At 48.9% G+C, this 27,346-nt stretch overlaps 2 protein-coding genes across 2 annotated transcripts in view; one reads left to right on the top strand and one right to left on the bottom strand.

Annotated features, from left to right (window-relative positions):
* CD2BP2 (CD2 cytoplasmic tail binding protein 2) overlaps positions 1-27,346 on the bottom strand; it is a 249,448-nt gene that overhangs the window by 139,847 nt on the left and 82,255 nt on the right. The window lies entirely within an intron of this gene.
* The window catches only part of ITGAL (integrin subunit alpha L), a 52,944-nt gene that overhangs the window by 10,730 nt on the left and 14,868 nt on the right, over positions 1-27,346 (top strand). The window contains exons 8-21 of the mRNA XM_050773442.1: positions 530-662; positions 820-970; positions 6,203-6,276; positions 6,375-6,507; positions 11,014-11,165; positions 11,509-11,646; positions 12,898-13,095; positions 13,237-13,367; positions 16,667-16,827; positions 16,933-17,084; positions 22,994-23,083; positions 24,106-24,159; positions 24,248-24,321; positions 25,267-25,408. Of these exons, the coding sequence (XP_050629399.1) occupies positions 530-662; positions 820-970; positions 6,203-6,276; positions 6,375-6,507; positions 11,014-11,165; positions 11,509-11,646; positions 12,898-13,095; positions 13,237-13,367; positions 16,667-16,827; positions 16,933-17,084; positions 22,994-23,083; positions 24,106-24,159; positions 24,248-24,321; positions 25,267-25,408 (1,783 nt within the window). The remainder of the gene's footprint in view (positions 1-529; positions 663-819; positions 971-6,202; positions 6,277-6,374; positions 6,508-11,013; positions 11,166-11,508; positions 11,647-12,897; positions 13,096-13,236; positions 13,368-16,666; positions 16,828-16,932; positions 17,085-22,993; positions 23,084-24,105; positions 24,160-24,247; positions 24,322-25,266; positions 25,409-27,346) is intronic.

The raw sequence follows: 27,346 nt of genomic DNA, 5'->3' as shown, positions 1-27,346 counted from the left end.
ATGGTTTAGGGGGAAAATTGATAGAGAAGTCATGGTAATTCATTGGGTTCACTGCTATAGTAGAGATCCGGAGGCGGGCTGGGTACTATGGGAAGGCAGAGGAGGTGCTGAAAGAGTTTGCTCTGGAAGAGTGACTCCCCAATTTTCTTAAGCTGTGGGACCCTCTCTTCCACATTGAAATCTCACTTGGATCAACATCTGTAACTGATTAAAGAGTGGTGGCCATGTGGTTGCAATGGAGGGTGGGAAGCCCAGAGTCATTCCTCACAAAACCTCCTCCTCCTGCCCATGGGCTCTGGGACACCCTCTGGACTGCCCAGGATGCAATGTGAGGACCACTGGTCCAGAAGGAAAGGGGTGGCAGCAAGGAGGTTTAGAGGTGACTGCTGCAGGCTTGGAATCCCGGCCTGGGAGATCCAGGAAGGGCTTTTGCGTAACCAGTATGGCGGTGACTTGATGAGCAGGTGGGGAAGGAGACCTCAGGCCCTGGTTTTGGGGAGTCTCTCACCTCCTCCTTTCCTGGACACAGGACAGAGGTGTTCCGGGAGGAGCTGGGGGCCCGGCCAGATGCCACCAAAGTGCTCATCATCATCACGGATGGGGAGGCCACTGACAGTGGCGACATCGATGCGGCCAAAGACATCATCCGCTACATCATCGGGGTAGGGTCCCGGCTGCTTCCTACATCTCGCCTTCCCTCTCCTCTTTCTGAACCCCAGGCCCCTTTCTTTCTTCCTGGAGCCAAACTCTTGTGAAAATAATGGCAAACTGGACTGAGGTTTGGGGGATTTCAGCTCCTCACTCTCCTCTCCCTCACAGATTGGAAAGCATTTTCAGACCAAGGAGAGTCAGGAGACACTTCACAAATTTGCCTCAAAACCTGCGAGCGAGTTTGTAAAAATTCTGGACACATTTGAGAAGCTGAAAGATCTATTCACTGAGCTGCAGAGGAAGATCTATGTCATTGAGGGTGAGTGACAGGCCCTGGGAGAGGGCTCGGGAGGCTGAATACAGAAATTCCCCTGGGACATCAGGCCAGGCTCAGCGGATCACGCCTGTAATCCCAGCACTTTGGGAGGCTGAGGCAGGTGGATCAATTGAGCCCAGGAGCTTGAGACCAGCCTGGGCAACATAGAGAAACCCCATCTATACTAAAAATACAAAAAATGGCCAGGTGTGGTGGTGAGTGTCTGTAATCCCAGCTACTCAGGAGGCTGAGGCACAAGAATCTCTTGAACTCAGGAGGCAGAGGACGCAGTGAGCCAAGATTGTACCACTGCACTCCAGTCTGGGTGGCAGAGGAAGACTCCATTTCAAGAAACAAAAAACAAAAACGGCTGAGCGCAGTGGCTCACACCTGTAATCTCAGCACTTTGGGAGGCCGAGGCGGGCAGATCACCTGAAGTCAGGAGATCGAGACCAACCTGGCCAACGTGGCAAAATCCCGTCTCTACTAAAAATACAAAAATTAGCTGGGCATGGTGGCACATGCCTGTAATCCCAGCTACTCAGGGGACTGAGGCAGGAGAATTGCTTGAACCCAGGAGGCGGAGGTTGCAGTGAGCCGAGATCACGCCATTGCACTCCAGCCTGGTAGGCAACAGAGTGAGACTCAGTCTCAAAAAAAAAAAAAAAAAAAAAAAAAAACAAAAGACCTCCCCTAGGACATCATATTAGAAACACAAAGAATAATAAGCACTTACTGAATATCTGATCTTGTGCTAAGGGCTTACCTAAATAAAACAGACCTTTAGAAGGAATTTAGGAGAGGGTCATTTGGGAGCAGCCTCTGTGATCTTTCTTTCTCTTCCTTCTTTCTCTCCTTCCTTCCTTCCTCCCTTCCTTCCCTGTCCCTCCCCTCCCCTCCTCTTCTCTTCTTTTCTCTTCTCTTTCTTTTCTATTCTTTTTGGTTTTTTTTGAGACAGAGTCTCGCTCTGTTGCCCAGGCTGGAGTGTAGTCACACGATCTTAGCTCACTGCAAGCTCCACTTCCCAGGTTCACGCCATTTTCCTGCCTCAGCCTCCCGAGTAGCTGGGACCACAGGCGCCCACCACCACGCCCAGCTAATTTTTTGTATTTTTGTATTTTTTAGTATTTTTTAGTAGAGCCTCTGCACCTGGCCTCTTTTCTTTTTTGCTTTTCTTTCACATGGTCTCACTCTGTCACCCAGGCTGGGGTACAGTGGCATGATCACAGTTCACTGCAGCCTTAGCCTTCCAGGATCAGGTGATCCTCCCACCTCAGCCTCCCAAGTAGCTGGGACTATAGGTATATGATACCACACCTGGCTAATTTTTTTTTTCATTTGGTACTTTTTGTAGAGGCAGGGGTCTCGCTGTGTTGCCCAGGCTGGTCTCGAATTCCTGGCCCCAAGCAATCTGCCCGCCTCGGCCTCCTAAAGTGTTAGGATTATGGGCGTGAGCCACCACACCCGGCCCTCTGTGATATTTCTTTCTGAAATTCCATCTTCTCCTGGAGCTCAGGTTGATCCAGGACTGACCTATGTCTTGCTGGTGTGATCTGAGCCCTGCAGAGTGAATATAATTCCTCCCCCTTCTTGCTCAATGTCTTGCTGTCACTTATCTGAGGCTCCACATTACTTCAGAAGGGCAGACGGGCAGGGGCCAGTGTGAAGAACCCACAAGTCTTCTTTCCTGGCCTAGAATAAGAAAAGATTTGTATTGTGGTCACCAGATGGAGGACTGGTTATGGAGGGCATTTCCCCAGGAAGCTTACTTGGCTGAAAGATATGTGATTCCTACAGGAAAGTCTCCTTTGCTAGGACACAGCCTTGGTGTTCAGTTCAGTTAAAGAAGCATGGGCTGGCCGGGCGCGGTGGCTCACGCCTGTAATCCCAGCACTTTGGGAGGCCTACGCGGCTGGATCACGAGGTCAGGAGATCGAGACCATCCTGGCTAACACAGTGAAACCCCGTCTCTACTAAAAATACAAAAAGTTAGCCGGGCGTGGCGGTGGGCGCCTGTAGTCCCAGTTACTCGGGAGGCTGAGGCAGGGGAATGGTGTGAACCTGGGAGGTGGAGCTTGCAGTAAGCCGAGATTATGCCACTGCACTCTAGCCTGGGTGACAGAGCGAGACTCCGTCTCAGAAAAAAAAAAAAAAAAAAAAAAAAAAGAAGCAATGGGCTGAGAGCGGGGGCTCATGCCTGTCATCCCAACACTCTGGGAGGCCTAGGTGGGCGGATCACTTGAGGTCAGAAGTTTGAGACCAGCCTGACCAACATGGTGAAACCCAGTCTCTATTAAAAATACAAAAATTAGTTGGGTGTGGCGGCGGGTGCCTGTAATCCCAGCTACTTGGGAGGCTAAGGCAGGAGAATCACTTGAACCCAGGAGGCAGAGGTCACAGTGAGCTGAGATTGTGACACCGCACTCCAGCCTGGGTGACGAAAGCAAAATTCTGTCTCAAAAAAAAAAAAAAAAAAGCAATGGTCCAGTCTGGGCAGCATAGCAAGACCCCATGTCTAAATAAATAATAAAAATGAAAAGTGAATTTTTAAAAAATGTTTTTTTAAAAAATTCACTCTCTGGCCGGGCACGGTGGCTTACGCATGTAATCCCAGCACTTTGGGAGGCCAAAGTGGGCGGATCAAGCGGTCAGGAGATCAGGATCATCCTGGCTAACACAGTGAAACCCCAAACCCCGTCTCTACTAAAACAATTAGCCAGGCGTGGTGGTGTGTGCTTGTAGTCCCAGCTACTCGGGAGGCTGAGGCAGGATAATCGCTTGAACCTGGAGGTGGAGGTTGTAGCCACTGTACTCCAGCCTGAGTGACAGAGATTCTGTCTAAAAAAAAAAAAAAAGAAAAATTCACTCTCAACTGGCTTTTAAGCTCAGATATGAAAGATGAGATTCAAACAGCAACATGAGGAAGGTGGAATGAGGGCAGAGAGAAGCACAGGTGCAAGACCAGGGGCAGGGAAAGGGCTCAGCATGCCAGGAAAATGGAAAAAGTTCAGTGTGACCGGAGCGCGGTGAGGAAGGGAGAGAGAAGGTTGGCAAGGAGGTAAGTGTCTTCCAGACCCTCAGAAAGAGTTTCGATTTCAGTGTGAAGATTGATGAGAAACCATAAGGAGTTTTTTGTTGCTGTTGTTTTGAGACAGGGACTCACTCTGTTGCCCAGACTGGAGTGCAGTGGCGTGATCACAGCTCACTGCAGCCTCAAACTCCTGGGCTCAAGCAGTCCTCCCACGTCAACCTCCTGAGTAGCTGGGACTACAGATACACACCACCACACCTGGCTAATTTTTAAATTTTTTTGTAGAGACAAGAGTTTCTACTATATTGCCCAAGCAGGTCTTGAACTTCTGGGCTCAAGCAATCCTCCTGCCTCAGCCTCACATAGTGCTGGGATTACAGGCATGAGCCACTGTGCCTGGCTGAGGCAGAGTTTCTACTATATTTCCCAGGCTGGTCTTTAACTCCTGAGCTCAAGCAATTCTTCTGCCTCAGCCTCACAAAGCGTTGGGATTACAGGCATAAGCCACTGCGCCCAGTCCATGAAGAATTCTTTTTTTTTTTTTTTTTTTCTGAGACAGAGTCTTGCTCTGTCACCCAGGCTGGAGTGCGGTGGCGTGATCTTGGCTCACTGCAACCTCAGCCTCCTGGGTTCAAGCAATTCTCCTGCCTCAGCCTCCCGAGTAGCTGGGAGTACAGGTGCCTGCCACCACACCCAGATAATTTTTTTGTATTTTTAGTAGAAATAGGGTTTCACCATATTGGCCAGGCTGGTCTCGAACTCCTGACCTCAGGTAATCCACCCGCCTCAGCCTCCCAAAGTGCTAGGATTACAGGTGTGAGCCACTGTGCCTGACCTTTTTTATTTTTTGAGACAGAGTTTCACTCTGTCGGCCAGGCTGGAGAGCAGTGGCGTGATCTTGGCTCACTGCAACCTCCAGTTGTTTTTGAGCCTCCCAAGCTCAAGCAATTCTCCTACCTCAGCCTCCCAAGTAGCTGGGATTACAGGCGTGTCCCACCATGCCTGGCTAATTTTTGTATTTTCAGTAGAGACAGGGTTTCACCATGCTGGCCAGGCTGGTCTCGAACTCCTGACCTCAGGTAATCTGCCCGCCTTGGTCTCCCAAAGAGCTGGGATTACAGGTCTAAGCCACCACGCCCAGCCAGTGAAGCATTCTTAAGGAGAAGCTATATAAGCCAGGCACAGTGGTGCATGCCAGTAGTCCCAGCTACTTGGGATGCTGAGACAGGAGTATCTCTTGAGCCTAGGAGTTTGAGACTGCAGTGAGCTATGATGACACCACTGCACTCCAGCCTGGGCAACACAGCGAGTCCCTGTCTCAAAAAACAGAAAGAAGGAAAGGCAGGAATATCATGATTTGGTGACGTGTTGGAGACGAGATGGGGGAAAGAGAAGACTGCAGGTGGATTTGGTTTCTTAGCATGGTTCATTAGGTGAGTGGGAGTGCCATTCATTGACGTGAGAAGCCTGAGTTAGAGCAGAAACCAAGAGCTGAGTCTTGGACACACGGAGATGAGTAATTGGATATTCAAATCTGGAGGCTGGGCACGGTGGTTCACACCTGTCATTGTCCCAACACATTGGGAGGCCGAGGCGGGTGGATCATCTGAGGTCAGGAGTTCAAGATCAGCCTGGCCAACATGGCGAAACCCCATCTCTACTAAAAATCCAAAAATTAGCTGGGCATGGTGGTGCACCTGTAATTCCAGCTACTTTGGGAGGCTCATGCAGGAGAATCGCTTGAACCCAGGAGGCAGAAGCTTTAGTGAGCTGAGATTGCGCTGCTGTACTACAGCCTTGGCCATGGAGAGAGACGCCATCTCAAAAAAAAAAAAAAAAATTAGCCAGGCGTGATGGTGTGTGCCTGTAGTCCCAGCTATCCAGGAGGCTAAGCCGGGAGGATTGCTTGAGCTTGGGAGGTTGAGGCTGCAGTAGGCTGTGATTGCGCCACTGCACTCCAACCTGGGCAACAGAGCAAGACCTTGTCTCAAAAACAAAAAACAAACAAATCTGGGACTCCCAGGGTATTACATGAGAAAGTCAACTCAGCATTAAGTCACTCCCTGGGTCTACCTGACCCTCACATGCATGCCTTCTACCTTAACCCAGAGGTAAATACCTCACTTCTTCCCTGTCCTGCCATGAATTTTTTTCACTGCATTTACGGCTGTTGGGTCTCACCTGTTCTCTGCTTTGTTCCCCAGGCACAAGCAAACAGGACCTGACTTCCTTCAACATGGAGCTGTCCTCCAGCGGCATCAGTGCTGACCTCAGCAGGGTGCGTGCTGGTCTGGAGCAATGAGCTGCAGGGAGTGCAGCTGACTCCGGGGGGTGGATCGGTGGGTAGCTGACCCGCTCATCTCCTTCCCTGGGCAGGGCCATGCAGTCGTGGGGGCCGTAGGAGCCAAGGACTGGGCTGGGGGCCTTCTCTACCTGAAGGCAGACATGCAGGATGACACATTTATTGGGAACGAACCGTTGACACCAGAAGTAAGAGCGGGCTATTTGGGTGAGTACTTCTCTTTTCTGCTGGGTTCTTCTGGTTGTAGGGTCAGACGGTCGCTCAGCCTGGCTTCCAAAACAATAATGAAAGCAGTTAAGCAACCAGCATGAACAAAGTCAGAGTTTAAATATGGCTATAACATTCATAATTTATTGTCTCTATTTTCTGATGCTTTAACATCTTGGGGCTGTGCTCATCCTGAAGAGACTACGCCTCCCAGGGTTGGCGAATTCCTAGAGATAGTAAATAACTTGCCTGTGAATATACCTTGTAGCTGCTCATGGTGGCTCACGCCTTTAATCCCAGCACTTTGGGAGACTGAAGCATGTGGATCACCTGAGGTCAGGAGTTCAAGACCAGCCTGGCCAACATGGTGAAACCCTGTCTGTACTAAAAATACAAAAGTTAGCCAGGCGTGGTGGTGCATGCCTGTAGTCCCAGCTATTCTGGAGGCTGAGGCAGGAGAATTATTAGAACCCGAGAGGTGGAGGTTGCAGCAAGCGGAGATCACGCCGCTGCACACCAGCCTGGGCAAAAGAGCAAGACTGTGTCTCAAAAAACAGGGTCGGGCACAGCGGTTCACACCAGTAATCCCAGCACTTTGGGAGTGAGGTGGGTGAATCACCTGAGGTCAGGAGTTTGAGACCAGTCTGGTCAACATGGCGAAACCCCATCTCTATTAAAAATACAAAAATTAGTCGGGCATGATGGCGGGTGTCTTTAATTCCAGCTACTCAGGGGGCTGAGGCAAGAGTATCTCTTGAACCCAGGAGGCAGAGGTTGCAGTGACTGAGGATCACGCCACTGCACTCCAGCCTAGATGACAGAGCAAGACTCCGTCTCAAAAAAAAAAAAAAAAAAAAAGGCCTTTTATATGCAAACCAACCAATTCCAAGCCCATATCCCCAGCTACCTCCTTTGTCTAATCCATACACACCAAGCCAATAGTTCCTCTGCCCTAAATCAGCTCAGGGCCAGGCATCAATCAACCAGAGGCCACCACTATAGCCCAGAGTCAGCCAAAATTATTCAAACTGTGCAATCCTAAACTTGCTTGAACTTGCCAACCTAACTTACCACCCTTCCTTGTGGAAACCACAAGAAGAGCTGTGGGCCATGCTCTTCCCTGGCTCCTCCTGCCTCTCCACTAATCTGGTGTTTCTCTGTCTGGCCCTGCGTGGCATCCAGTGCCTCCTGCCTCTTGGAACTGTGACTAGTAAACTTCTTTCAATGACAGTGACTCTCTATACCACCAGTCACACCTATATATTAAATCCCAGGCACATTTTTAAACAACCTGCCTTATTAGTAAGAGGACTGGCTACTCCTTTTTGAGGCTTCCTCCTCTTAAATTGTCCAAGATTACCTGAGGTCAAGAGTTCGAGACCAACCTGGCCAACATGGTGAAGCCCTGTCTCTACTAAAAATACAAAAAAATTAGCTGGACATGGTGACGCGCACCTCTAGTCCCAGCTACTTGGGAGGCTGAGGCAGGAGAATCACCTGAACCTGGGAGGCGAAAGTTACAGTGAGCCGAGATTACACTACTGCACTCCAGCCTGGGCGACAGAGACAGACTTTGTCTCAAAAAAAAAAAAAAAAAAAAAAAAAATTAGTTGGGCATGGTTGTGCATGCCTGTGGTCCCAGCTACTTGGGAGGCTGAGATGGGAGGATCACTTGAGCCTGGGAGGTTAAGGCTGTGGTGAAGAAAAAAAAAAGAAAAAATAACTCTAAAATTTAATCTCTAGCTGGGCATGGTGGCTCACACTGTAATCCCAGCACTTTGGGAAGCTGAGGTTGGCAGATCATTTGAGGTCAGGAGTTCGAGACCAACCTGGCCAACATGGTGAAAGTCCGTCTCTAGTAAAAATGCAAAAAATTAGCGAGGCATGGTGGCGTGCACCTGTAATCCCAGCTACTCGGGAAGCTGAGGCAGGAGAATAGCTTGAACGCAGGAGGCAGAGGTTGCAGTGAGCTGAGATTGTACCATTGCAGTCCAGCCTGGGTGACAGAGCAAAACTCTGTTTCAAACAAAAAAAAAAAGAAAAAATGTTTAATCTCTAGTTAGACACCCACCCCACTATCCACACACGTAAATATATACATATATGTGGATAGATAAATAAACAGAATCCTGAGTGTCTACTATGCTACTATCCTTCAGATCTCAGTTTAGCTATCACTAGCATAGCACTAAGCATTTTATATATGCATCTTATTTAACTCTCAAAACACACCCCATGAGATTGGTACTGTTCCTTTTTTCTTCTTTAGACATAGGGTCTCGCTCTGTCACCCAGGCTGGAGTGCAGTGGCGCCATCTTGGCTCACTGCTGCCTTGACCTCCTGACTTTGAGAAAGCCTCCTGCCTCAGCCTCCCAAAGTGCTGAGGTTACAGCCATGAGCCACAATGTCCAGCCTCTTCCCTTTTTGTAGATGAGAAAACTGAGGCAGTGCAGAGGCATGAAGCAATGTACTTAAGACTACACAGCTAGGAAACAGTAGCACTAGAATTTAAACCTTGTCTCACTGAGTTCAAGGATCTGAAGTTCTTAACCCTTGTGCTTCCAGACTCCATACGACAATAGGGAAGTGGTTCCATCTCTTTACTCTTCCTTCCATGTGCTGTAGAGCCCTGGCCAGCTCTGTTTTCTTCACTCACTTTCAACTTCTCTGCACAGAGACCATCAGATGGGGTCAGTGACTCATCCCAGAGGATTCCTGCTGGCGGCTCCTGTCTCTAGCCCAAGCCTGGGTCCAATTTCCTGCAGTGTTTCCTAGAACATTCAATAGTGATTGTCCTGGTATCTTAGAGGAAAGAACCTTGTTACCGGAAGTTGAAGATGAAGACAGCCTGACACTGACATGATATCTTTTTTTTTTTTTTCGAGACTGAGTCTCTCTGTTGCCTAGGCTGGAGTGAAGTGGTACAATCTCAGCTCACTGCAACCTTCGCCTCCCGGGTTCAAGTGATTCTCTTGCCTCAGCCTCCCATATAGCCAGGACTACAGGTGCGTGCCACCATGCCCAGTCAATTTTTTGTATTTTTAGTAGAGACGGGGTTTCACCATGTTGACCAGGCTGGTCTCGAACTCCTGACCTCAGGTGATCCACCCACCTCAGCCTCCCAAAGTGCTGGGACTACAGGCGTGTGCCACCACGCCTGGCCAGCATGATATCTGTAAGCATGAAAATTTTTCAAATTTCCTGCTTTATTTTATTTTGTTAGAGACAGGGTCTCACTCTGTCACCCAGGCTAGAGTGTAATGGCACCATCGTAGTTCACTGCAGCCTTGAACTCCTGGGTTCAAGCAATCCTTTTGCCTCTCAGCCTCTCTAGTACCTGGGATCACAGGTGTGCACCACCACACCTGGCTAGTTTTTGTAATTTTTTGTAGAGGCGGGGTCTCACTATGTTGCCCAGACTGGTCTCAAACTTCTGGCCTCAAGTGATCTTCCTACCTCGGCTTCCCAAAATGTTAGGATTACAGGCGGGAGCCACTGCACCTGGATGACATGCTTTATTTTTAATATCCATGCCAACTTTGCATTCTTCTAATATATCCCATTTTATTTTATTTTATTTTATTTATTTTGAGACAGAGTCTCACTATGTCGCCCAGGCTGGAGTGCAGTGGCGCGATCTTGGCTCACTGCAAGCTCCACCTCCCAGGTTCACGTCATTCTCCTGCCTTAGCTTCCCAAGTAGCTGAGACTACAGGCGCCTGCCACCATGCCTAGCTAATTTTTCATATTTTTAGTAGAGATGTGGTTTTACTGTGTTAGCCAGGATGCTCTCTCAATCTCCTGTCGTGATCCGCCCGCCTCAGCCTCCCAAAGTGCTGGGATTACAGGTGTGAGCAACTGCACCCAGCCTCCTGTTTTATTTTATTATTTAAGAAAAAAGAGGCCAGGCATGGTGGCTTACACCTGTAACCCCAGCACTTTGGGAGGCTGAGGTAGGTGGATCACCTGAGGCCAGGAGTTCGAGACCACCCTGGCCAACATGTCAAAACCCTGTTTCTACTAAAAATACAAAAAAGTATCTGGGTGTGGTGGCTGGGCACCTGTAATCCCAGCTACTTGGGAGGTTGAGGCAGAAAATTGCTTGAACCCGGGAGGCGGAGGTTGCAGTGAGCCGAGAACATGCCATTGCATTCCAGCCTGGGCAAGAAAGCGAGACTCTGTCTCTAAAAAAGAAGAAAGAATGGAATTTTCCTTACTAATCCTCAGGTAAACTGAGGCTCAGAAGAGGCTCCACACTCCACTTGTGGTGCATAGCTGCTTTTCCCTGGGTGTGCATGTCACCCACAGTTGAAGAAATGCCATCCCCAAGATGGCAGGATTTGGTCGGCTGGGAGCACATGGCTGCTTTTCTCAGGAGAAGGTCTTCAGCTGTTTTGATGCATCTCTGCTACTAACCCAATTCCCTGAGGCCCCTGCCCCTCTCCTGCTGGGTGTTCTTCCAGCATCCTCTGTTCCTAACTCCACGCCCCGCACACTTTCCTCAGGTTACTCCGTGACCTGGCTGCCCTCTGGGGAAAAGACTTCGTTGTTGGCCTCAGGAGCCCCTCGATACCAGCACGTGGGCCGAGTGCTGCTGTTCCAAGAGCCACAGGGCGGAGGACGCTGGAGCCAGATCCAGACAATCCATGGGACCCAGGTGCGTACAGTCCAAGGGCATCTGCAGACCAGGGACTGGAGGGACACATGTCACACTCCCTTCTGTCCTTTGAACGCTCATCCACTTACGTGCTTACCCTGTGCTAAACACCATCACATTTGTCCCTCATAACACGCGGAGGTAAGCCCTGTCATCTCCCTCTCTAGTTTAAGAGACAACCTCAAAGAGCCCACCTTGTCTTAATGCACGTAGACTAGGGGTGGATCCAGGATTGGAACCTGCATTTGAGGGAGTGGCATAAGATGAACTCGGTACAGGTATCTCCCTGCCAGCCTCTGCTGTTCCCACAGGCGTCTCCCCAAACACCTGCCTCTCCCCACAGATTGGCTCTTATTTCGGTGGCGAGCTGTGCGGCGTCGACGTGGACCAAGATGGGGAGACAGAGCTGCTGCTGATTGGCGCCCCACTGTTCTACGGGGAGCAGAGAGGAGGCCGGGTGTTTATCTACCAGAGAAAACAGGTGGGGCCAGGACCTGGGGCTGAGAGGGAGGAGGCGGAGCAGCAGAGATTCGCAGCTCCCAGTTATTCTGAAGGCTTTCTCTGTCTGGTCTTGTGGTGATCAAACTTTTAGAATGACAGAGAGGCAATAGCGAATCCTCACTGGGGAAAGACTGTGTGCAGGGTCCAGTGCCAATATTTCTTTTTCCTTTTGAGACAGAGTCTCGCTCTTGTGGCCCAGGCTGGAGTGCAGTGGTGCAATCAGTGCTCACCACAACCTCTGCCTCCTGGGTTCAAGGGATTCTCCTGCCTCAGCCTCCCGAGTAGCTGGGATTACAGGTGTGTGTCTCCATGCTCAGCTAATTTTTGTATTTTTAGTAGAGACGGGGTTTTGCCATGTTGGTCAGGCTAGTCTTGAACTCCTGACTTCAGGTGATCCACCCGCCTCAGCCTCCCAAAGTGCTGGGATTACAGGTGCCCGCCACCACACCCAGCTAATTTTTGTATTTTTAGTAGAGACAGCATTTTGACATGTTGGCCAGGCTGGTCTCTAATCCTGACCTCAGGTGATCCACCCGCCTCGGCCTTCCAAACTGCTGGGATTATAGGCGTGAACAGCTGCACCTGGCAGGCGGCGCCAAACTTTTTATAGACACGACCTCACTTTCCTCATAACTACCTGCTGAGATACTACAAGCTTTATTTTATAAATGGAAATCCCTGGGGTGCAGTGGCTCATGCGTGTAATCCCAGCACTTTGAGAGGCTGAGGCAAGACGATTGCTTGAAGCCAGGAGTTCAAGACCAGCCTGGGCAACATGACAATATACTGTTTCTACAAAAATAAAAATAAATAAATTAAAAATTTAAAGTTAGCCAGATGTGGTGGTACATGCCTGTAGTCCCAGCTATTTGGGAGGCTAAGGTGGGAGGATTGCTTGAGCTCAGGAGTTCGAGGCTGTAGTGAGCTGTGATTACGCCACTGTACTCCAGCCAATGCAACAGAGCAAGACTCCATCTCAAAAAAAATTATCCAAAAAATGTATATATATAAAGGGAAACCCCAAGGCTCAGCAGGGGGATGTCTGAAACCACAAGGTCACAGTAAGAGGACAGTAAGAGGCTGGGCTGGTGCTTGAACCCTGGTTAGTCCGACAGCTCCATTCCAATTCTTGGAGGGACCCCGTCTTACCATTTTTAGCGTTCTTCACTCAGTTGCTCTGTGACAGCTTGCTGAGCGACTTGGGTGTGACCTGTCTCTTGCTACTTCCTAGTTGGGGTTTGAAGAGGTCTCAGAGCTGCAGGGGGACCCTGGCTACCCACTCGGGCGTTTTGGAGAAGCCATCACTGCTCTGACAGACATCAACGGCGATGGGCTGGTGGACGTGGCTGTGGGGGCCCCTCTGGAGGAGCAGGGAGCTGTGTACATCTTCAATGGGAGGCATGGGGGGCTTAGCCCCCAGTCAAGTCAGGTGAGGTATCCTGCCTGCCAATCACACTCCATTCTCGGGTGCCCTAAGCCCCCAAGCCCAGACCCCACTCCCCAGCCCGACCCTTCCCTCCCTCCAACCTACCTCTCCTCAACTTAGTGATAATTCCTTTCTTGCTCTCAGCGGATAGAAGGGACCCAGGTGCTCTCAGGAGTTCGGTGGTTTGGACGCTCCATCCATGGGGTGAAGGACCTTGAAGGGGACGGCTTGGCAGACGTGGCTGTGGGGGCTGAGAGCCAGATGATCGTGCTGAGGTGAGATGGGGCTCCCGGGTCATACCTGATGACCCCAGCTCTTATCCTATGTTTTGTTTATATTTTATTTATTTATTTATGTTGGGTTTTTATAGAGACAGGGTCTCTCTTTGTTGCTCAGGCTGGAGTGCAGTGGCGTGATCACAACTCACTGCAGCCTCAAACTGTTGGGCTTAAGTGATCCTCCCACCTCAGCCTCCCAGGTAGCTGGGACTACAAATGCTCGCCACCACAGCTGGCTAATTTTTTTTTTTTTTTTTTTTTTTCGTAGCAATGGGGACTTGCTATATTGCCCTAGCTGGTCTCAAACTCCTGGTCTCAAACTATGCTTTCTCCTCAGCCTCCCAGAGTGCTGGGGTTACAGGCAGGAGCCACTATGCATGGCCTAATTTTTATTTTTTTAATATATGGTCTTCCAGGCCAGGCACAGTGGCTCACACTTGTAATCCCAGCACTTTGGGAGGCCAGGGCAGGTGGATTACTTGGGGTCAGGAGTTCAAGACCAGCCTGATCAACATGGTGAAACCCTGTCTTTACTAAAAATACAAAATTTGCCAGGCGTGGTGGCAGGCACCTATACTCCAGCTATTCGGGAGGCTGAGGCAGGAAAATTGCTTGAACCCGGGAGGCAGAGGTTGCAGTGAGCCGAGATCGCGCCATTGCACTCCAGCCTGGGTGACAGAGTGAGATTCCATCTCAAAATAAAAAAGAAAAGAGGCCGGGCGCGGTGGCTCAAGCCTGTAATCCCAGCACTTTGGGAGGCCGAGGCGGGTGGATCACGAGGTCAGGAGATCGAGACCATCCTGGCTAACATGGTGAAACCCCGTCTCTACTAAAAATACAAAAAAAAAACTAGCTGGGCGTGGTGGCGGGCGCCTGTAGTCCCAGCTACTCGGAGGCTGAGGCGGGAGAATGGCGTGAACCCGGGAGGCGGAGCTTGCAGTGAGCCAAGATCGCGCCACTGCACTCCAGCCTGGGCGACACAGCGAGACTCCGTCTCAAAAAAATAAAAATAAAAAAAAAATAAATAAATAAAAAAGAAAAGAAAAGAAAAGAAAGGCCGGGCACGGTGACTCAAGCCTGTAATCTCAGCACTTTGGGAGGCCGAGATGGGCGGATCACAAGGTCAGGAGATCGAGACTATCCTGGCTAATACGGTGAAACCCCGTCTCTACTAAAAAATACAAAAAAACTAGCCGGGCGAGGTGGTGGGCGCCTGTAGTCCCAGCTACTCGGGAGGCTGAGGCAGGAGAATGGCGGAAACCCGGGAGGCGGAGCTTGCAGTGAGCTGAGATCCGGCCACTGCACTCCAGCCTGGGCGACAGAGCGAGACTCCGTCTCAAAAAAAAAAAAAAAAAAAAAGAAAAAAAGATACAGTCTTGTTACTTTGCCCAGGCTGGTCTCAAACTCCTGGGTTCATGGGATCCTCCTGCCTCAACCTCCCAAGTAGCTGGGATTACAGGCATGAGCACCGCACCTGGCCACATCCTCTGTGCAGTTACTATGTGCCAGGCCCTATGCAGATGTTTCATGGGCATGAGCTCGTTGGGTCTTCACCCAGCACTGTTAAATAGGTTTGCTTTTTATAGAGTCTTCATGTTTTACTCCAGGTTGAACAGCTGCCATCAGTGATGGAACTGGGATGTTCACCCAGGCCTACCTGACACTAAAACTCAAAAAGAAGCAATATCATGGGATTGGGAAAAGCATAGCTTTAGAACATGGTGATCTGGATTCAAGTTAAAGCTCTGCCATTTACTTCTGGGATGCTGTTACCCCAGTCACTTAGCTTTTTTTTTTTTTTTTTTTTCTTTTGAGACAGAGTCTTGCTCTTATCACCCAGGCTGGAGTGCAGTGGTGGGAATTTGGCTCACTGCAACCTCCACCTCCTGGATTCAAGTGATTCTCCTGCCTCAGCCTCCCAAGTAGCTGGGATTACAGGCGTGCACCACCATGCCCTGCTAATTTTTTTGTATTTTTAGTAGAGACGGGGTTTCACCATGTTGGCCAGGCTGGTTTTGAACTCCTGACCTCAAGTGATCCGCCCGTCTTGGCCTCCCAAAGTGCTAGGATTACAGAGTGAGCCACCGTGCCCAGCCTTTTTTTTTTTTAGCCAGGTACGCTGGTGCGTGACTGTAGGCTCAGCTACTTGGGATGCTGAGGCAGGAGGATAACTTGAGCCTGGGAGGTCGAGGTTGCAGTGAGCTGTGATCATGCCACTGCACTCCAGCCTGAGCGACAGAGTGAGATTCTATCACAAAAAAATAATAATAATAAATAGGCAGGGTGCGATGACTCATGCCTGTAATCTCAACACTTTTGGAGGCTGAGGCGGACGGATCATTTGAGGTCAGGAGTTCAAGACCAGCCTGGCCAACCTGTTAAAACCCCATCTCTACTAAAAATACAAAAATTAGCTGGGCGTGGTGGTGCGCGCCTGTAATCCCAGCTATTCTGGAGGCTGAGGCGGGAGAATTGCTTGAGCTCAGGAGGCGGATCTCAAAAAAAAAGGAGCCAGGTGCTGGGGCTCACTCCTGTAATCCCAGCTATGCAGGAGTCTGAGACAGGAGGATCACTGGAGGCCAGGAGTGTGAGGATGCAGTGAGCTATGACTGCACCACTGCACTCCAGCCTGGGCAACAAAGCGAGGCTCTAACAACAACAAAAGCTGCAACTTTATTATGAAGCATAATAAAATTCATGCAAGCATCATTGAAGGCTTAAACATAAGCAAGAAAGTAACTCATGATTTATCTTCCTAAGAGCATACTCTTCTTCATAGAAAATGGGTCAGAGGCTGCTAGAATGAACTGGGCACCCTAATTAGTTATCATCATTATTGGCCAGGCATGGTGGCTCACACCTATAATCCTAGCACTTTGGGAGCCCAAGATGGGAGGATTGCTTGAGCTCAGGAGTTCAAGATGAGCCTGGACAACATAGGAAGATCCCTTCTCTACAAAAATTTATTTAAAGTTAGCCAGGTGTGGTGGCACGTGCCTGTGGTCCCAGATCCTTGGGAGGCTGAGGTGGGAGGATCACTAGAGCCTGGGAGGCCAAGGCTGTAGTGAGCTGTGATCATGCCACTGCACTCCAGCCTGGGCAACAGAGTGAGACCCTGTCTCAAAATAAATAAATAAAAAGTGTTATTATTATTTTCCTTAAGAGGAGGCAGTGACATGTTGAGGTCTGCTTTAGGGAAGGAGAGTTATCTGGGCTCTGCTGGCGGGAGCCCCACATCTGAGGGGGGACGTGCAGTTGGGTTGGTGGGAGAGAATTGGTTGCTTTCTGCCCTGCAGCTCCCGGCCCGTGGTGGATGTGGTCACCCTGATGTCCTTCTCTCCAGCCGAGATCCCAGTGCATGAAGTGGAGTGCTCCTATTCAACAAGTAACAAGATGAAAGAAGGTGTTAATATCACAATCTGTTTCCAGATCAAGTCTCTCATCCCCCAGTTCCAAGGTCAGAGCTCTCCTCCTGCTCCCCAGGGTAGCTGCTGCCCCAAATCCAGGCTTATGGCCCTGGGATCCCCCACCATTCAACTCTTGCCTTTTCCGCCCTGCCCAGGCCATCTGGTTGCCAATCTCACTTACACTCTGCAGCTGGATGGCCACCGGACCAGAAGACGGGGCTTGTTCCCAGGAGGGAGACATGAACTCAGAAGGAACACAGCTGTCACCACCACCATGTCCTGCACTGACTTCTCATTTCATTTCCCGGTAAGGGAGCCAGCGCCAGTGCTCTGGGATGAGCTACCTGCAGGGGCAGGCTCAGCTCCGTCACTGTCCAGTGGGTGACACGTCACTTTCATCCCTCTGTGCTGTCACTTCCTCTTCTGCGCAATGGTAGTAATAACACCTTTAGCATATTTTCTTCTAGTGTTTTTTAAAAATTATATATATGGCCAGGCGCGGTGGCTCACACCTGTAATCCCAGCACTTTGGGAGGCCAAGACAGGCGGATCACGAGGTCAGGAGATCGAGACCAGCCTGGCTAACATGGTGAAACCCCGTCCCTACTAAAAATACAAAAAATTAGCCTGGCGAGGTGGCGGGCGCCTATAGTCCCAGCTATTCGGGAGGCTGAGGCAGGAGAATGGCATGAACCCGGGAGGCAGAGGTTGCAGTGAGCCGAGATCATGCCATTGCACTCCAGCCTGGACGACACAGCGAGACTCCATCTCAAAAAATATATATATATAAAAAATATATTTTATATAAATTTTAAATATATATTTTAATTTTAAATATATATTAAATTTTAAATTGTATATAAAATTATATAAAAATGTATATATTTTACATAAATTTTAAATAAATATATATTTTTATATATAAAATTATACATATTTTTTTTTGAGACGGAGTCTCGCTCTTGTTGCCCAGGCTGAAGTGCAGTGGCGCGATCTTGGCTCACTGCAACCTCCGCCGCCTGGGTTCTAGTGATTCTCCTGCCTCAGCCTCCTGAGTAGCTGGGATTACAGGCATGCACCACCATGTCCGACAATTTTTGTATTTTTAGTACAGAAGGGGTTTCACCAAGTTTGTCAGGCTGGTCTCGAACTCCCGACCTTAGGTGATCTGCCTGCCTTGGCCTCCCAAAGTGCTGGGATTACAGGTGTGAGCCACCACACCCGGCTACATATATTTTTTTGACACAGAGTCTTGCTCTGTCGCCCAGGCTGTAGTGCAGTGGCACGGTCTCACTCACTACAGCATGATCTCTGCTCACAGCAACCTCCGCCTCCTGGGTTCAAGCAATTCTCCTACCTCAGTCTCCCGAGTATCTGGGATTACAGGCACCTGCCACTACGCCCAGCTAATTTTTGTATTTTTAGTAGAGACAGGGTTTTACCATGTTAGTCAGGCAGGTCTCGAGCTCCTGACCTCAGGTGATCCACCTGCATTGGCTCCCAAAGTGCTGGGATTACAGGCATGAGCCATCACGCCTGGCCTATTTTATATTATTTATATATTTATTTGAGACAGAGTCTTGCTCTGTCACCCAGGCTGGAGTGCAATGGCATGAACTTGGCTCACTACATCCTCCACCTCCTAGGTTCAAGCGATTCTCCTGCCTCAGCCTCCCGAATAGCTGGGATTACAGGTATGTGCCACCATGCCCAGCTAATTTTTGTATATTTAGTAGAGTTGGGGTTTCACTATGTTGGTCAGGTTGGTCTCGAGCTCCTGACCTCAGGTGATCCTCCTACCTCAGCCTCCCAAAGTGCTGGGATTACAGGCATGAGCCACTGCACCTGGCCACATTTTATGTTTTTAGAGATGGGGGTCTTACTGTGTTGCCCAGACTGGACTCTAACTTCTGGCCTCAAGAGGTTCTCCTGCCTCAGCTTCCTGAATAGTGGGGACTACAGGTGCACACCACTGTGCCTGGCTCCTTCTAGTTTTTTAATTTTTTAAATTTTGTATTAAAATTCTTTTTTTAAAGACAGGACCTCACTTTATCATCCAGGCTGGAGTGGAGTGATGCAATCATGGCTCACTGCAGCCTCCAACTTCTGGGCTCAAATGATCCTCCCACCTCAGCCTCCCGAGTAGACAGGACTACAGGCATGCACCACCATATCTGGATAATTTTTTTAAATGTTTTTGTAGGCTGAGCACGGTGGCTCAGCACTTTGGGAGGCTGAGGTGGGCGGATCACCTGAGGTCAGGAGTTTGAGACCAGCCTGGCCAACATGGTGAAACCCCGTCTCTACTAAAAATACAAAATTAGCCTCACGTGGTGGCACATGCCTGTAAGCCCAGCTACTTGGGAAGCTGAGGCAGGAGAATTGCTTGAACCCAGGAGGCAGAGGTTGCAGTGAGCCAAGATCACGTTATTTCACTCCAGCCTGGGCAACAAGAGTGAAACTCCATCTCAAAAAAAAAAAAAAAAAAAAAAAAAAAAAAAAGGTTTTGTAGAGACAGGATCTTGCTGTATTGCCCAGGCTGGTCTAAAACCCCTGGTGTCAAGTAATCCTCTTACCTTGGCCTCCAAAAGTGCTGGGATTACAGGCTCGAGCCACTGTGCCCAGCAGCTTCTACTTTTTAATATATTTATGGGCATTTTTAACACGATTACAATGGCAATGTAGTTACTATTTTTCCCTACTCTTTTCATACATTATATATTAATGCTGCTACACAGCTTTCATAATTTTAAATTATGAAATATTAAAATATTTGGGCCAGGCATGGTGGCTCACATCTGTAATCCCAGCACTTTGGGAGGCTGAGGTGGGTGGATCATGAGGTCAGAAGATTGAGACCATCCTGGTTAACATGGTGAAACCCCGTCTCTACTGAAAATAACAACAACAACAAAAAATTAGCCGGGTGTGGTGGCAGGCGCGTGTAGTCCCACCTACTTGGGAGGCTGAGGCAGGAGAATGGCGTGAACCCGAAAAAATTTGGCTGAGCACGGTGGCTCATACCTGTAATCCCAGCACTTTGGGAGGCCAAGGCAGGCGGATTATATGAGATTGGCAGTTCAAGACCAGCCTGGCCAACATGGAGAAACCCCATCTCTACTAAAAAAAGTACAAAATTAGCCGGGAGTGGTGGCCCATGCCTGTAATCCCAGCTACTTGGGAGACTGAGGCAGGAAAATCACCTGAACCCAGGAGGTGGAGGTTGCAGTGAGCTGAGATCATGCCATTGCACTCCAGCCTGGGCAACAAGAGTGAAACTCCATCTCAAAAAAAAAAAAAAAAAAAAATATTAAAATATTTAATTTTTACAGAATATTCAATCATCATGGTATGTCATTATTTGCCGGGTACATATCATGCATCCCAGAAAAAAGTTGGGGTATTTTTTTAAAGTTTTTAAATTAAGTCTCATGTATGGTACATGGAGGAAAAAAAAAAAGTTTTTAAAAAAGTTTAAACAGGCCAGGCATGGTGGCTCATGCCAGCACTTTGAGAGGCTGAAGTAGGTGGATCACTTGAGCTTAGGAGTTCAACACCAGCCTAGGCAACATAGCGAGACCCCTTCTCTACAAAAAATACAAAAAAATTAGCCAGGCTTGGTGGAAGACACCTGTGGTCCCAGCTATCTTGGAGGCTGAAGCAGGAGGATTGCTTGAACCCAGGAGGTGGAGGTTGCAGTGAGCTGTGATTGTGCCACTGCACTCCAGCCTGGGCAACAGAATGAGACTCTGTCTCCAAAAAAATAAAGTTTAAACAACTGTTGAAATACCCAGATTTAGTTGCTTATAAGCAATCCTGTATAAAAATGGGATTGATATGGCCGGGCGCAGTGGCTCACACCTCTAATCCTAGCACTTTGGGAGGCCAAGGCAGGTGGATCACGAGGTCAGGAGATTGAGACCATCCTGGCTTACACGGTGAAACCCCATCTCTACTAAAAATACAAAAAAATTAGCCGGGCGTGGTGACGGGTGCCTGTAGTCCCAGCTACTTGAGAGGCTGAGACAGGAGAATGGCTTGAACCCGGGAGGCGGAGCTTGCAGTGAGCCAAGATTGCGCCATTGCACTCCAGCCTGGGTGACAAAGCGAGACTCCATCTCAAAAAAAAAAAGAGATTGATATAAAATTGTTTTGTTCTCTTAAATATTTCATAAAAGGCCAGACGTGGTGGCTCATGCCTATAATCCCAGCACTTTGGGAGGCTGAGGTGGGCGGATTACTTGAGGTCAGGAGTTCGAGACCAGCCTGGTCAACATGGTGAAACCCCATCTCTACTAAAAATACAAAAAATTAACCAGGTATGGGTGGCAGGTGCCTGTAATCCCAGCTACTCAGGAGGCTGAGGCAGGAGAATTATTTGAACCCGGGAGGCAGAGGTTGCAGTGAGCCAAGATCGTGCCATCGCATTCCAGCCTGGGCAACGATAGTGAAATTCCGTCTCAAAAAACAAAACAAAACAAAACAAAATCATATAAGACAGTATAGGATTGGGACATAAGAATTTGAAAATTTGAAGTTTGTTTTAAACTTTTTTTTTTTGAGATGGAGTCTTACTCTTTTGCCCAGGCTGGAGTGCATTGGTATGATCTGGGTTCACTGCAACCTCTGCTTCCTGGATTCAAGTAATTCTCCTACCTCATCCTACCGAGTAGCTGGGACTACAGGTGTGCACCATCACACCTGGCTAATTATGGTATTTTTAATAAAGACGGGGTTTCACCATGTTGGCCAGGCTGGTCTCAAACTCCTGACCTCAGGTGATCCACCCACCTCAGCCTCCCAAAGTGCTGGGATTACAGGTGTGAGCCACCACACCTGGCCTGTTTTAAACTTTTTATTATGGGGAATGTGAATCATACAAAACTAGAAAAAAATAGTTTAATGAATCCCCAGGTCCTCATCACCCAGTTTCAACAATTACCGACTCACCCTCTATTTCATTCAAACCTCTACTCAGTGCCCCTCTGCCTCCTCCCATTCCACCTCTTATAAGATTTAGACATTTTTAATCCCAGCACTTTGGGAGGCCAAGGTGAGTGGATCACGAGGTCAGGAGATCGAGACTATCCTGGCTAACAGGTGAAACCCCGTCTCTACTAATAAAATACAAAAAAATTAGCCGGGCACGGTGGCGGGTGCCTGTAGTCCCAGCTACTCTGGAGGCTGAGGCAGGATAATGGCGTGAACCTGAGAGGTGGAGCTTGCAGTGAGCCAACGTTGTGCCACTGCACTCCAGCCTGGGTGACGGAGTGAGACTCCGTCTCAAAAAAAAAAAAAAAAAAAAAAAAAAATTTAGACATTTTCAACATAAATTTGCCAGAAAAGAAAGCAGTGTGACATGGTGGAAAGATCCTGGACTTTGTATTTGGACAGATTTGGGTTCAAATCTTGACTCTGTCACTCCAAGTTCTTAGGACAATTGTGCCACCTTTTTAGTTTTCATTTTCTTCTTTTTCTTTTCTAGAGTGGGGTGAAAGGAGGGAGGATGAAAGAGAAAGAGAAAGAAAGGAGGGGAGGAAGGAAGGACAAGGGAGGAAGGAAGGAAGGAAGGGAGGGAGAGAGGGAGAGAGGGAGGGAGGAAGGAATGGGGGAGGGAGGGAGGGAAAAGAAGAAAGAAAAAAGAAAAGAAAGAAAGAAGAAGGGAAGGAAGGAAAAGAGGAAAAAGAAAAGGAAGGAAGGGAGAGCTCATTTTCCTTATTTTAAATGTTGGGGTAATAATACCTACCTCTTAGGGTTAGTAGAACCTTCAGGTGAAAAACTATTTGAGTACCTACAGAATGCCAGTGTCAGGCATTGGTAATAACAAGTGACTAAGACCCAGCCCTGTTCTCAAGGAACAAAATTCTAGAACTAGGATATTCTAGTTATTCTGAAATTTTCTTGTGTAAACTTTGATAATGGCTGCCTAGGTCAAAATTCAGGGGCTTCAGTTATGACGCAGTGGGAAAAAGTGCTGGGATTGATTAGTGATGTCTGCTGGGGAACTGGGGCTCAGGGATGATAACTTTGCTGAGAACCCCCTGGGTGTGCTATACACACCTGCTATGTAGTCAATGGATTTTCACTACTGGTAGAGTCTTAGACAGCGAAATACCAGAATTTCATCACTTGTAAAATGCTGACAAAGTATACATCTCATCAGAAGCGTGGTAAAGGTTAGATTCATGACATAGGCTGTATTCTTATCACCCTCAGGTATGTGTTCAAGACCTCATCTCCCCCATCAATGTTTCCCTGAATTTCTCTCTTTGGGAGGAGGAAGGGACACCGAGGGACCAAAGGGCGGTAAGAAGAGATGGCTAGGGACGGTGGGGAGTTTATCAGAGAAATCCATTTGGCAAGAAGAGCCACCCATGGCCAGGCGGCTCACTCCTTTAATCCCAGCACTTTGAGAGGCTGAAATGGGTGGATCACTTGAGGTCAGGGGTTCGAGACCAGCCTGGCCAACATGGTGAAACTCCGTCTCTACTAAAAATACAAAGATTAGTCAGGTGTGATGGTGCACTTGAGGCCAGGAGTTTGAGACCAGCCTGGGCAACATAGTGGGACTCCCTTTCTACAAAACATAAAAAATTAATTGGTATGATGGTGCGCCCCTATAGTCCCAGCTACTTGGGAGGCTAAGCAGGGAGGATCACTTGAGCCCAGAGTGAAGCTGCAGTGAGCCATTGAGCTGTGACTGCACCACTGCACTCCAGCCTGGGCAACAACGTGAGACTGTGTCTCTAAATAAGAAAAAAACAAAAAACAAAAAAAGAGCCAGCCAGATTTGGTGGCTCACACCTATAATCCCAGCACTTTGGGAAGCTGAGAGGGGGTGGATTGCTTGAGACCAGGAGTTCAAGACCAGCGTGGCCAACATGGCGAAAACCTGTCTCTACTAAAAATATTTTTTAAAAATTAGCCAGGCATGGTGGTGGATGCCTGATGGATGCCTGTAATCCCAGCTACTCAGGAGGCTGAGGCATGAGAATCGCTTGAACCAAGGAGGCAGAGGTTGCAGTGAGCAGAGATCATGCCACTGCACTCCAGCCTGGGCCTGGGCAACAGAGTAAGACTCTGTCTTAAAAAAAAATAAAAAAGAAAAAAAAAGGAGCCGCCAGCAGAGTGCGACTGCACAAGTGGCAGTGGGCTGAGGCAGCAGAGTGGGGCAGCCCTAGGAAGGCAGCTGGCTCCTGGGCAGGGCCAACCACAGCCAGTTCAGTTAGGCTAAGCCCCTGCCCCACCAGCTCTCATTCATTCATGAGGTCTGCTGCCTCAGCTAATCTCTCTTCTCTCCATCCTGCCCACTACCCCTCGCCCGGCAGAGCAAGGACATACCGCCCATCCTGAGGCCCTCCCTGCACTCAGAAACCTGGGAGGTAAGAGGGGAGGAGGGGCAGGCAGAGAGGCCTGGGATCAGGTCCCTCCTGGTCTGAGCCTCTTACTCCTTTCTTCTTGGCCTTTCAGATCCCTTTTGAGAAGAACTGTGGGGAGGACAAGAAGTGTGAGGCAAACCTGAGAGTGTCCTTCTCTCCTGCAAGGTCAGTAAGGCCTCCCGCCCTCCAGCCTCCATCCACTCTGTTTTAAGACCCCCTGCTCCACTCACCAGATATGTCATTTGGAGACGCCACTTCCCTCTCTTGGGCCTTAGTTTCCTTTTCTGAGAAATTCGAGGCTGACCTCAGTGGCTCATGCCTGTAATCCCAGCACTTCAGGAGGCCAACCAAGGTGGGAAGATTGGTTAAGGCCAAGAGTTCAAGACCAACCTGGGCAACATAGCAAGACCCTGTCGCTACAACAAATTTAAAAATTAACTGGGCATGGTGGCTCATGCCTGTATTCCCAGCTACTTGGGAGATTGAGGCAAGAGGATTGCTTGAGCCTGGGAGTTCGAGGCTGCAGTAAGCACCACTGCACTCCAGCTTGGGTGACAAAGCAAGACCCTATCTCTAAAAAATAAAAAGTAAATAAAATAGAAAGCAAATCCCTCATATAACTCCCATCAGTCAGCAGTAAATAAGATTGCAAGAATTGCAAAACTGAAAGTCTGAGCATAGCTGGGCAGCGTGGCTCACACCTATAATCCCAGCACTTTGGGAGGCCAAGGCAGACGGGTCATCTGAGTTCAGGAGTTCAAGACCAGACTGGCCAACATGGTGAAACCCCGTCTCTACTGAAAATACAAAGCTTAGCTGGGCATGGTAGCGCATGCCTGTAATCCCAGCTACTTGGGAGTCTGAGGCAGTTTAGTTGCTTGAACTCTGGAGGTAGAGGTTGCAGTAAGCCGAGACTGTGCCATTGCACTCCAGCCTGGGCTACAGAGTGAGATTCTGTCTCAAAAAAAAAAAAAAAAGACTGAGCATAAAAGATGATTGGTTTTTATTTATTTCTTTCAGGCCCACCAGATCCTTCAGTTCTGATATTCCCCACCCTGATCCTCCCTCCTCCATCTTGGCCCCTAACTTTTCCCTGATCATCCCCCACAGATCCAGAGCCCTGCGTCTGACTGCTTTTGCCAGCCTCGCTGTGGAGCTGAGCCTGAGTAACTTGGGAGAAGATGCTTACTGGGTCCAGCTGGACCTGCACTTCCCACGGGGACTCTCCTTCCGCAAGGTGGAGATGCTGAAGGTGGGTGAGAGTACAGTGCCTGCCTACGGGCGTGCGTTCCGCAGCCGCTACTCCCTTCTCTGAGCCCCAGGCAGCCAGGACAGCCTGAACACGTGGGCAGCCGCGGGTGGACAGGGGTCTTAGGGTCATATCTGGGTTCCCAGCCTTGAGCTGTATGATCTGAGGTACGAGGTTTACCCTCTCAGGCTGGGTGCCGTGGTTCACGCCTGTAATCCCAATACTTTGGGAGGCCAATGCAGGCGGATCACCTGAGGCCAGGAGTTCAAGACCAGCCTGGCCAACATGGTGAAACCCTGTCTCTACTAAAAAATACAAAAATTAGCCAAGTGTGGTGGTGTGCACCTGTAATCCTAGCTACTAGGGAGGCTGAGGCCGGAGAATCATTTGAACCTGTGAGGCAGAGGCTACTGTGAGGCGAGATTGTGCCACTGCACTCCAGCCTGGTGACAGAGCAAGACTCCATCTCAAAAAAAAATTTAAATAGAGAGAGGCTCTCACTATGTTCCCCAGGCTAGTCTCAAACTCCTGAGCTCAAGCAATCTGCCCACCTCAGCCTCCCAAAGTGCTAGGATTACAGGTGTGAACCAGTGTGCCCCACCAAATTTCCTTTCTTTTTAAGGTTGAATAATATTCCATTTTATGTACAGACCATATTTTATCTATTTATCTGTTGATGAACACTTGAATTTTTTTTTTTTTTTTTGAGACGAAGTCTCACTCTTGTCCCCCGGGCTGGAGTGTAATGGCGCGATCTCGGCTCACTGCAGACTCCGCCTACGGGGTTCAAGTGATTCTCCTGACTCAGCCTCCTGAGTAGCTGGGATTACAGGCGCCCGCCACCATGCCTGGCTAATTTTTGTATTTTTAGTAGAGACAGAGTTTCACCATGTTGGCCAGGCTGGTCTCAAACTCCTGACCTCAGGTGATCCGCCCACCTCGGCCTCCCAAAGTGCTGAGATTACAGGCATGAGCCACCATGCCCAGCCGAATTATTCTTATACAACAACATTAAATGCTTCTTTGCTGGATGTGGTGGCACAATTCCAGCTACCTGGGGGGCTGAGGTAGAGAAGTGCTTACGCCAAAGGGTTCAAGGCCACAGGGAGCTATGATCGTGCCAATGCACTCTAGCCTGGGCAACAGAGCAAGACTCTGTGTCTACACAAAATTAAATAATTAGCCAGGTGTGGTGGGGTGTGCCTGTAGTCCTGCTACTCAGGAGGCTGAGGTGGGTGGATCGCTGGAGTCATGTTTGAGGCTGCAGTGAGCTATGATTACACCATTGCCCTCCAGCTTGGGCAACACAGCGAGACCTTGTTTCAGAAACAAACAAACAAACAAAAAAACAGAAACAAAAAAACTGGGCTGGGTGCGGTGGCTCACTCCTGAGGTCAGGAGTTCAAACCAAGACAGGGCAACATGTTGAAACTGCATCTCTACTAAAAATACAAAAATTAACTGGGCGTGGTAGCCTGTCCTGTAATCCTAGCTTCTTGGGAGGCTGAGGCAGGAGAATCACTTGAACCCAGGAGGTGGAGATTCAGTGAGCCGAGATCACTCCACTGCACTCTAGCCTGGGTGACAACAGCAAGACTCCATCTCAACAATAAAAAAAAAGAGAGAAAAAAAATAACTGGAATCAAACAGTTCTGTGTTCAAGTTCTTACGGATCCCTACTGTTACCCAGTTATGACACCTTGGGAAAGTTCCTTAACCTCCCTGAACCTCTATTTCCTTATATGTTTCCTTCCCAGGCTGAGACTGAAATCTGTCCTTTACAAAATTGGGATGAATGGTTTAATAATGCTTAGCCCACGATAAGGCTCATTTTGTAAATGGTTACTGAATGCATAGAGGTAGTGGCATTTTAAAAACTTCACAATAGTCTCCTCTTTGATCATGCCACACTTTCCTGAGCCGTTATTATCTCTTTGACCT

This window comes from Macaca thibetana, chromosome 20 (genome assembly GCF_024542745.1).
Source record: "Macaca thibetana thibetana isolate TM-01 chromosome 20, ASM2454274v1, whole genome shotgun sequence".
NCBI lineage: Eukaryota > Metazoa > Chordata > Mammalia > Primates > Cercopithecidae > Macaca > Macaca thibetana.
This window is presented reverse-complemented; position numbering and strand designations above follow the sequence as displayed.